This window comes from Hermetia illucens, chromosome 4, assembly GCF_905115235.1.
Source record: "Hermetia illucens chromosome 4, iHerIll2.2.curated.20191125, whole genome shotgun sequence".
Lineage (NCBI taxonomy): Eukaryota > Metazoa > Arthropoda > Insecta > Diptera > Stratiomyidae > Hermetia > Hermetia illucens.
The window spans coordinates 131999811-132011300 of NC_051852.1; the positions used below are offsets into that span (position 1 = coordinate 131999811).

The 11490-nt window shown below is 39.7% G+C and overlaps 1 protein-coding gene across 1 annotated transcript; it reads right to left on the minus strand.

Annotated features, from left to right (window-relative positions):
* Window positions 1-704: 704 nt before the first annotated feature.
* On the minus strand, window positions 705-10770 carry LOC119654099. The gene is made up of 3 exons (XM_038059263.1): window positions 10673-10770; window positions 10014-10496; window positions 705-1217 (listed from the first exon to the last, which is right to left on the minus strand). Exons 1-3 carry the CDS (start codon window positions 10727-10729, stop codon window positions 705-707), a joined length of 1053 nt encoding a protein of 350 aa, XP_037915191.1. The 5' UTR covers window positions 10730-10770.
* Window positions 10771-11490: the final 720 nt, after the last annotated feature.

Here is an 11490-nt window from a genome sequence, read left to right on the forward strand (position 1 = left end):
CCAAAGGGCTCTGGATTTGGAAAGAGAAGCAAGTAGAGTTGTACTGAAGATAAACACCAACAAAACTAAGACCCTCTCGATTGCCTGTCTACAGTAATGGACAAAGCAGCGAAGGGGTCGACCAATTTGTATATCTAGAAAGCATTGTCTCTGCCGACGGTAGCATTGAAATGGATGTTGCCCGACGCAGCGCTAGATCCGCTTTCGCTGCCTTGTCTAATATCATGAAGTGGAGTTACTTTAATACCAAGATCAAGTTGAGACGGTTCTATGCTTATGTTCATTCTGTATTGTTATATGGGAGTAGCACACCCGTTTATAAGGGACGATAATTGTATTGCTGGCTACGCGATGCGGTGCAATCCACTCTCCGAAGATGACCAATAAGTGGGTCGCCCCAAAGGCACTTGTCGCAGAACAGTATAGAAGAAGTGTAGGGATCTCAGGAAATCGTGGTGGAAGCTAAAAGGCATTTCATGTAACCGAGACCGATGGCGAGTAGGTGTCCTTGACGCGCTATACCCCATAAAGTTGTGAATGGCAACTATATATAATGACCGCAAGCTTATGGGTGCATCTTTTTATAGAAACAAACCCCTTACTTACTTTGGTAAAACTTTATCTTATAAAATGGATTAGGCGTCCTCTGTCCAAAAAAGAAACTCTATTGTTCCATACATTATTATATTTCTTCTCTAACAAATTTAACAAACCTTTTTAAAAGCAACACTAATCCCATAAGATCCCCACCAGGTAAAATTTTTAAGTGGCTTAAGCCTGTTTTTCCAAGTGGATTCTGCCTCACCAGCATGGATTTGTATGCTCCCAATTACATTGGATGAATAAAATAGACGAACAGGACTTGATCGACTGAAATCATTCATATCAAATTTTCCATAGTAAGTATTTGGCATGATGGGACATTTCAAAGTAATGTTTGAAGATCCTTTCAATAATTCGAGTGCAGTTACGGTGAAAGGATCCCTTTTGGCCAGACTGATGAAATCACACGCCCGGAAGCTTCCATTATAGAATACTTGGATACCTTTTACTGGATTCCATGTGAAGGCTTCAACGATAAAGGCTGGGTTTTCAACAGCGTTGTATATGTTAATGCTGGGATGCATCATTGTCGAATTGAAGAATGCATTCTCAATAAAGGAGCGTTTCGGATCGAACCAATAGGAAATACTCCCTATTTCGACTATGTAGCACCTCTGGAAAAGAATGCGTTTTTTAATTGATGTTCATGTTCGGTTATTTCTGACAAATGTGATGCAAAGTGGGCTTTCTTTAAAGAAGTTTATCCTTTAAATCATATTAAACATTTGTGGCTAATAATGACCATGAAATTGTTGATTTTAATTGCAGAAATCAAACTTGATGTATATTTTAGCGCTTACCTGCTCTACTATTACCATTTCTTTCAAAAGGACGAGGGTATAAAGGAATTTATACATCTCAGGAAAAGGTGCACTTAACAGAGGAAATAACGAGATAATACTGAGCGTATATATGAATTACTAGAAACCATTATTCGCTTATTAACATCAACATTAAAAACTCATTTTCTTGTTCTAAATAATCTAATATCCATTGATATTTATCAATTTTTGCAATAAATTTATATAGAATATGAAAGATATCTGTATAAATGAAGCTGTTGATATCTGACGTGCATCCTGTGGTATCATCATCTGAGCGGTCAAGCCTGATTGCATTGAAAAGAAATAAAATTTCGTGAGTCTATTTTTAGATAGTAATGACTGCTAATTACTCCCCGTAAAAGAAAGTTAATTTTTCCATCTATTTCAAACTCACAGGCATTCTGACCATAATTTAGCCTTATTTTACGACACAGAGATTGGAATTGGTTGAAACACTATGGATAAAAGCATAACTACCTTCATTGCCCAGGTTTGCTGGTGGAATCATGGGCACTGTCATCGTTCCTGAGACCAAACCTTGTGAATACGAATTCTGCTATCTTTGATCGTGATGTTCTGGAAAAAATCTGGTCATTAACCCCCAACGCCTAATACCCCTTACACGTGCCACTTATCTAATCACCCATTAATAGAAAATAATAATTATCTGTACTCAGTTTCGTAACAATTTTAGTCGTCTAGGATTCTCAAAGAGCTAATATAGCATAGTCGAGAAAAAGGGGTTGATATCATCGCCTATTAGCCTCTTTGTAGCCTTCCTAAGTGTGGTATACTCCGGTATCAGTGCCGTGTGCTTCTTCAGAACATTATGAGTTAAACTACTGACAAGAAGGTATGAAAAAACAACATTTTTATGGGTAAAGAAAGACTTCATTTGAAAACTACTTAACCTAACAGAAACTTTAACAGTTAACTTTTAAGGTTGTACATCTAGAACCTAAAATAATATTAGCTGAATCTGTGCATTTGGAAGAAAGATGACTAAAAATTTCCAGTCGTTGTTGTTGGTTTATTTAGTAGGGGAGTTAGATAAGTGGGAAGCGACTTGAGATAGGAAAGTAGGTTAGATGTGACGTTGGCCGTTTTGCGTGGGGGGAGGGACATATTGGGCATGCGAATGACAACCTATGTGGAGAACTACTCTATTTCCTCTATTGTGTTGACTTTTTAGTACCAAAGGTACTAAATTTAGTCCCTTTTGATGTTCATCAGTACCTCAGTACTTTTCTCCTTTTTCAGTACTTTTTAAGGTTTTGTGTAAAACAAAACCTTATTAAAATCGATTCAATGTCTGTCTGTCTGTCTGTCACACGCACTTTTCTTCAAAACGGCTAAACCGATCCGAACGAAATTTGGTGGACAGATGGGAGCTATGAAATCTGACGCATACAGCGAGTAGCATAAATTTCGGTGGAGTTTAAAAGGGGGCTCCCCATACATGCAAAGGGGGCATTCAAAAATTTTTTTCACCGGATATTGTTGTGTAGGGTATCAAATGAAAGGTCCCGATTTGTACTTTCCGAAACTGATATTAGTTTTGGCATAAATTGCAAAGTACGTGAGTAAGGAGTCAAAATGTACGCACTTGAAGTGAGACAGGACTCATTTTCGGAAACTACTCAACCTAAAAATCCGAAAAAAATCAAGGTGGTGCGCCTAGATGAAATCTAGGTCTCAAAATATGTCCCATTCCGATATCTGCTTAAATAAACTTACTAATAGTATATTACTTCATTCATGTGTTTCATACATTCCTAAAACAAATATTACTACTTTTTAGAAACTGACTGAAAAACGCCCCTTAAATTCATTCTAGGACTTCCGAATTTTGTACCAGCATAGGGGACAATATTTCGTATATATGTGCTAAATTTCATGGAAATCAGGTAATTAACGCCAAATTTATAGCAGTTCAAACTTAGTAATTTCGCGCGAGTTTACTGCTTCCAGAGCCATGCAAATCAGATGCTGACGTCATAATTACCCGGAATAATTGACATTCGCGTGGAATATTAAAGTCGCATTTATGAAGAATCTATTTATCTGCAGCCCTTTTTAAGGTTTTGTGTAAAACACTTATGTGAAATCTAATCTTCGAGAGATGTCCCATTCCGGTATCTGCTTAAAAAATTTACTAATAGTATATTATCAACTTTTAGAAATTGACTAGAAAACTCCCCTTAAGTTCATCCTAGGTGAACTAAATTTTGCACCACCATAGAGGACAGTCTCGTGCATATACATGCCAAGTTCCATGAAAATCCAACTATTAGTGTCAAAGTTATAGAAGTTCAAACTTATCAATTTCGTGCTAATTAACAGCATCCTAAGCCATACAAATAAGATGTTGACGTCATAATTAACCAGAATAATTGAAATTCAAGTGAAATATTAAAATTCCATTCAAGAAGAATCTAATTCTCCCTAGCCCTTTTTAAGGTTTTGTGTAAACACAAAACCTTATTAAAATCGGTTTATTGTCTGTCTGTCTGTCTGTCTGTCTGTCTGTCTGTCTGTCTATCTCTCTGTCTGTCTGTCCGTCACACGCATTTTTCTCGGAGACGGTTAAAGCGATTGACACCAAATTTGGTAGAAAGCTGGGAACTGTGAACGCTCATGCATTCAGTGAATTACATCCTTTTACGTCGAATTTAAGGGGGGGGTCCCCATACATGCAAAAGGGGGTTGTAAAATTTTTTTTCATCAAATATAGTCATGTGGGGTATCAAATTAAAGGTCTCGATTAGTACTTTTCGAAGCCGGTCTTAGTTTTGACATTCGTTGGAAGGGTGGGGAGCGCGGGGGGTTGAAAGTGATCACTTCTTTAAGGGTGCCATTCTCAGAAACTACCAAACCGAAAAATCTGAAAAAAATCAGGAGGCTGCCACTATATGGTGCCTGGGCTCCGAAATACTTTCCATGCCGATATCTGTTTAAATAAAGTTAATAATAGTATATTACTACAATTTTTTGTAATTGCTTAGAAACCCCCCTTAAGTTCATCCTAGTACCATGAAATTTTGCAGTGATATAGGCTATAATATAGAGCATGATCTTACTAAGTTTGGTGGAAATCGCACTATTACTAACAAAGTTATAATACCTCAAATTTGTTGCTTCTTTGAAAATTGAAGACTATGAATGTGAATGTCACCCGAAAGTGGATACTCTCACATAATATATGGATATATTATGTGCTACGTACTAAGAAATACACAAAACCTTTCGTACCTGAAGCGCCCAGCTTCCGGTTTCCCGACTTGTTTATATTTGATGTTGGTTAAATTGTTGGCATTTGCTAATAATATTAAACTCAGAATGTGAAGCGTATGAAGTTGACCCAAGGCTATCCATCAAATGATCTATTTAAATCGTTTTCTAGAAAATAGAGGGCAATGGAATTTTTAGCTATATTACACGGAGCTGTCGTGCACTCGTCGCTCCTCACATCTTTTTATTTTTCTTCAGCCTTCAGTTCACAAGCGGGGTCGGCTCGTGGTGATCGGTTTCGTCATTTTATTTTATCAAATGCCTGATCAGGATGTAATCTTGAGACCTTTAAATCCCCATCCAGCGTATCACCATTGTTTTCACCGGCTTTTTGGTTGCTTACCATTGCTTTCGATGTTCTGACCAATACTGGTTGTTGAATTCTCGTTAGCGTGAATTACGTGACCACATCATCGAAAACGCCTCTCTTGCAGTTTTTCCACGATCGGTGCAAGCCCATATCGATCGCGGATATTCTCATTTCAGACGTAATCAAAACGTGTCACGCCACCAGTACAATGCAACATTTTCGTCCCCATTACCGCAAGTCCTGTTCATTGTCCTTTATAATCGGCCAACACTCGGAACTATAGAGAGCGGTAGACGGGCGACATTGCAGTAAATTTTAGATTTGGGACGTGCGCTGATACGTCGATCATAAAGAACACCAGTTGGGGAATGCCACTTCATCCAGGTTGCATTAATGCATGAAACAATTTCATTACGCAGTTCTCCATTGGCTGATAGCAATGACTGGAGATATTTAAAATATTGAGTTCTGGCAATGGCAGTAACCTGCCCAGAACTGAGCGATTTCAATATCTCGGGTCAATGCTATAAGCCAATGGAGAACTACGTTATGCTCCTCACATAGAAAACACAAAACCTTTTATACCTGAAGCGTCAAGCTTCCGGTTTCCCGACTTGTTTTAGTTATGGCTTCTTTTCGGTACTTTACGAAAGGAGATGGAAGCGAAGTTAATATTTGGCAATATCACTTTTTGTAAATGACAAAATGGTCGAAAAGTAGCGGTATCGGGGAATGTAGTCCAACACATCAAAAAGGTAAAAGTATAAAAGAATCCACTAAGTTAGACATAAAGTGGAACGACTCCATGCGGAAGCTGACGTTCAAAAGCGCCAAGACATTGGTGGTGGATGTGGCGACATAACAAACAAAACCGTTCATCTCCGAAAATCATAGCTGAGTCTACTGATATCCGATGTCGAATCACGATACAAATTTCACTGCCACCAGCGGTCAGTCTATCTGTCTGCCACAGGCACTTTTCTTAGAAACGGCTATACCGATTGACACGAAATTTAGTGAAAAGGTGGGAACTGTGAGCGCCCAGACATGCAATGAGTGGTATCTTTCTACGTTGAGATTTAGGGGGAGGGAGGGTCCCTATGTATGTAAAAGGGGGGTATAAAAAGTTTTTTCACCGAATATAGTCATGTAGGGTATCAAATGAAAGATTCCGGTTAGTACTTTTTGAAGCCGGCCTTAGTTTTGAGATTTGTTAAAAAGGCGGGGAGTGGGAGGGTTGGAAAATGATGATTTCTTTAACGAACCCATTCTCAGAAACTACCCAACCGAAAAATTTGAAAAAAATTATGAAGCTGCCTCTATGTTGTGCCCAGGCCTCAAAACACTCTCCATATCGATATTTAATTCAATCGATCAACATCACACTAAAATAAGTAGTTAGACATGCATATACATAACGGGTTACGTACAAATGGGATAGTTCTAAACTCAAATATACTCACAGGAGAAGCAAACAAAACCTTTGATACCTGAAGCGCCCAGCTTCCGGTTGCCCGACTTGTTTGTTGTTGCGCTAATACTTTTGTTGCGACCATTATTGTTGAAAAAGGTATCCAACCAGAAAGTGAAATAGGCATTTAAGTCGCCTCCCAAGATAAAGGACCACGATTTGCCAGTTGGGTGGAATTTGTCCGCGCCGAAGGATTTAATGGTAAAGATGTCATTTGCATCGGAATCTTGCTTGGGTAGATAGATGTAAACGACATTTACCAAGCTGGACATTATTTCAATTGTGATGCTAGGAATTTGTCGTAGACCAGTATTGCGGTACCTCCGGCAAAGTATGTGGGTTGGTTAGGAGGGTGATTGTCTCGTTTGTGCTGGCTTAGGAACCATTCTTGCGTCTACGACGGGGACTGCCTGGCGAACTAACGGAAGGTTTAATTGATGCGGCTCATGATGTTGAATTATCGATGCGTAAAGCATCGACGAATGACAGGAATGGGCGATTGAATGAGGGTGTTACTATCACACGAGGCTGGGATACTGGGATCGGTCTGTTGCAGGATGGAGAGCCCGTTTTTAGGCATTCCTTCTAAGCTTGGTTCTGGCTTGTGCTTTGCAATAGAGAAGTAGCCTCAGTTAGGTTGGATGTAATTCACTGAGCAGCTTATTCGCCTTTGTGTTTGCCTTGGGACTTATGGTATTATAAGTAATCACCTTTCAGAAGTTTCTGTTTCTTGTTCATCGGGACCTTAATGGAACATGGAGACATTGTTCTCGCAATTCACTTTGGTCATGATTTGTTTATTTGTACTTTGCAAAGCGACACAACTCATAAGGTGTTTCTCCTTCACTAATGCGTGGTATGCGGAAACAGATGGGTGCAAACTAATTTTCGAGCTGCATAGCATAGCCTGACAGTCGACTGAAGATATGATCAATGGACTATCTTCCCTCTTGATCACGACATTATAACGTCGGGTTTTCTTGTTCCAGGGGTGCGGTCGAGCGTGTTTCAGGTTCCAATCCAGTCCCACGCGGGGAGTTACAGCACATGTGAAATTTTTTAATAAAGACATATGAGCTCCTCTTTCACGGGACAATGTAAAGGAGCATGCATAAGGGCACTATTCGGTATGCCATCCAGGCCCGGATTTTTGTAGTTCCATTTTCTCTTGGAGATTTTTAACAGATCTTCTAGGTTATCGTGGGAATTGCGGCCTCATGCAGAAGTTACTGGACACTGTCAGCGTTGCTCTCTTGCTGAGGGAACTACTCATCCCAGCGCTTCTCACGATTCTGGTTTTTACCATGTATGTAATGTTCTGCACTGTGGCTCTCTTCCTTATTCAAGAATATTTGTCGGGTGGTCGCTCACTAACATGCCGGGAGATGTTACTACAACTGAGCCAGAAGGGAAAAGTTGGTCTGATATGATCTTTATACTTTTTTTTTGTCGAAGACAGTGTGCTGAAGTCACCAGACAATGTAAAACTTGGAAGAGTATAGCATCTGTTTACATCCAAAGTACTTCAAGCATTGCAGCACTTTTCATCGCTCCACTAGTCAAATCTATAAACCACAGTTTATAGTCAAACTTTCTGCAGAACTTATCTATGATGAGAACTTCCATTTCAGATTTGCAGGTGGTCTATGGAAGAAAATCCTCCTCCAGTCGGAAAAAAATCTGAACGAAATGTAAGGATGTTGCATACCGGAGAATGCTACAAACTAAAAGAACGCGGCATGCGCAGAAACCTATAACGAACTCGCCGAAACCTATAACGCCGCATGTATTCCTGGGAAGCCTTGATTTTTGCCAAGAAAAATTGCGAGCTTTAAGCCGCTTTCGAGACATGAATCCCTCGAAGAATTTTTTTGCTGTGGTAGACGGGCCACTTAATCATTGTGTGATGGCATACCCCAGGATGTCATATAGCTTTTAGGGATATCGAATTGGTGGTCTTCGGGATATCTGGCGTCCATTACTAAGGCAGGTCTCTATCGGAAATCGGTTTATGTGCTGCCGCCAACAAGCACAGGGGGAAAATAATGGAGGCATACCAGAAATTGCGTGATTAATTTGCCCGATGAGCTTGCCAGTCGTATCTGCCTAAGAGCATCCGAAAGTGCATTGCTTGTAAATGGATTTCGGAGCTGGATATACGGGTAGACAAGTCTATAGGTATAGTCTAAGAGCCCTGGTGCTGTTGGTATTTTTTTCAGTCCGAATCTGTCTGATTCTCCAAGTGCAGAATTATTCGGTCAAATTCCCTGACTCGATATGGGAACAGGCAGATGATATTAGCGGAAACGAAGTGTTTGAAGAATGAATCCCCACATGCCACCGATAATGAGATGAAAAGTATCGCTGATATGATGCGTCTCCACCATATTTCCGTGTGGACTTCAAATTCTCCAGAAATTCTAACTCGATGTAGCTTTTGACTCTTGAAATTGATATAAGGCAGGAGAAGTGGCGATCATAAATCCGTACACTACTCCAAAAGGATCCGCAGGGTGTTAATGTGATCGGTATAGGTAAATCGGCAGCACAGACCTGGCTGTTCACTGTTGATAATGGGTTGGAGGTATTTTTTCACTTATTTCACAATTATTTTAGATATTACCTTTCCATTAACAAGGAGCATGCTCGGTCCTTATTTAGTATGCCGTCTAGACCGGAGCTATATGGTCCAATTTAAACTGAACATTTTTGAAGGCTCTCTGTAGTTACTGCGTTATTTTCCGCCCAGAAGCCATCAGCGATGCTCTCTTGCTTTAAGTCGTCCAGTCACAATTTCATAGGCTCCCACTTATTTACGTGCTCTTCGGAGCAAGTCAGTTTGGTATTTATACGTCCTTGTCAAAAACGCATACTTTTGCCACGCATTGAGCTATATTGAGGAGAGTCCCCGTGTAGGTGATTGCTTTAGTAGACTGATCTAGCTTCATGTCCTTAAGCTTTGATACATCTTTTGTTTTGTTGCTCATTCCAGCGCTTGTTTGAAAAACACTCAGGCTAGTTGAAGTTGAAAGTATCATTACCCCACATCAACCATTTTTTGTCATGCCTTATAAACAAAAATGTTTCAACTTGGGGTGCTCTCGGTCTCTTTAGTTAAGTGGCCCACTTGTGTCATCGCTTTGAGCTCTCAGTGTTGGAAGGCGCCTTATGCCCCTCTCCAGACTCCACTTTCAATAATTATGATGTCAAAACGTCATTCGATCTTACTCGAAACTGGAGAGATCAGATCACACGTTAACTAGCACGAATCTACGTCTAGTTTGGCAACTGCCATCTTATGGGTGCATCTCTTCGTGAAAGTTCCATCCTGTATAGATATGTAAAACAACTGTATTGCAAAAATGAACATCTATTCTTCCTATAAGAAATGTTTTATTGTTCTATGCATTATATTGTACTACATTCTTCCTAAAACAAGATTCAATATAGTGAGTTTAATATACTCTGCCGATGAAATTTAAATTCAACAGGTTTTCTTGAAAGCAAAAGATACTCCGTATGATCCCCACCAGGTGAAATTTTCAAGTCCTTTCTGCCTATTTTTCCAAGTGGATCCTGCCTCACCAGCATGGACTTGTATGGTCCCAACTGCATTAGGTGAATAAAAAAGTCGAACAGGACTTATTCGAATGAAATTGTTGATATCAAACTTTCCATAGTAAGTATTTGGCAGGATTGGACATTTCAAAGTAATGTTTGAAGATCCTTTCAATAATTCGAGTGCAGTTACGGTGAAAGGATCCCTTTTGACAAGGCTGACGAAATCGCAAACCCGGAAGCTCCCATTGTAAAGTACTTGGATACCTTTTGTTGGATTCCATGTGAAAGCTTCAAGGATAAAGGCTGGGTTTTGAACAGGAGTGCGGATATCCACGTTGGAATGCATCATGGTCGTATTGTAAAATACGTTTTCAATAGATGAGTGTTGTGGATCGAACCAATAGGAAATACTCCCTATTTCGACTAGATAGCACCTCTGAAAAAATATGTATTTTGAATTGTTTTCCATTCCATCCACTTTGGACCCACAGGATCCAAGATTGTCTCTAAAAGAATTTTTTATTCAAATTATGTTAATCATGAATACTGAATTATTGCTTTTATTTTGACCAAACATGTTCAGAGCTAGCGAATATATTATTTTATCCTTACCTGCTCTACTATTGTCATTTGTCTTAAAAGGATAAGGGTATAAATCAATTTGTACATAACTGCAAAGGGTGTGCTTAACGGAGGAAACGACAAGGTAATACTGCGTGTAGATCTGATTTATTGAAAATCATCAGTCGCTTATTGCGATTATGTTTACATTAAAAACTCATTTGCCTTTTCTAAGCAATCTAATTTCCGTTGATGTTGGTCAATTTTTGGAATAAATCCATAAAAGTTATGGAAGATATGCGTATGGGTCAAAGTGAAGCTGCTAAAGCCCTATATGCAAACTTTTGAACCATCATTAGAGCGATCAAAGCGAGTAGTCGTGAGTTGTACAGAAATGTGAAACGAATTAAAATTTGACGAGCTTATAATCAGATACCCACAAATTGCCAGCAACTACTCGTTATACTTTCCCATCAACTCTGGTGATCAAAGCAATGTAGTGATTACCATACCATCGAGGACACCCACTGTAAAGGACCGCAGGCCGGATGACATGATGTTAGATTTTAGATTTGAAACGTTCCTTGATGCATCGATTAGAAGGAACACCAATTGTGGGCCGCCAATTCATCCATCCAAACGCAAGTGAAACATGATCGGTATAGTCCCAAATGACAGTGTCCATAAACAAAAAGGAGTCATGAGAGAGCACATCCTTGATGAATACTGCCGGAGGCACGTAGTAGTTTTAATTTTCTTGCCACACTTCGAACTTGACTCTGAGGACCCTGGTAGAGCAGTTCAATCCGGGACATGAGTTCTTTTGGCACTAGGTGTTGGCACAAAATCCTTCTCGGGGTCTAGAAACG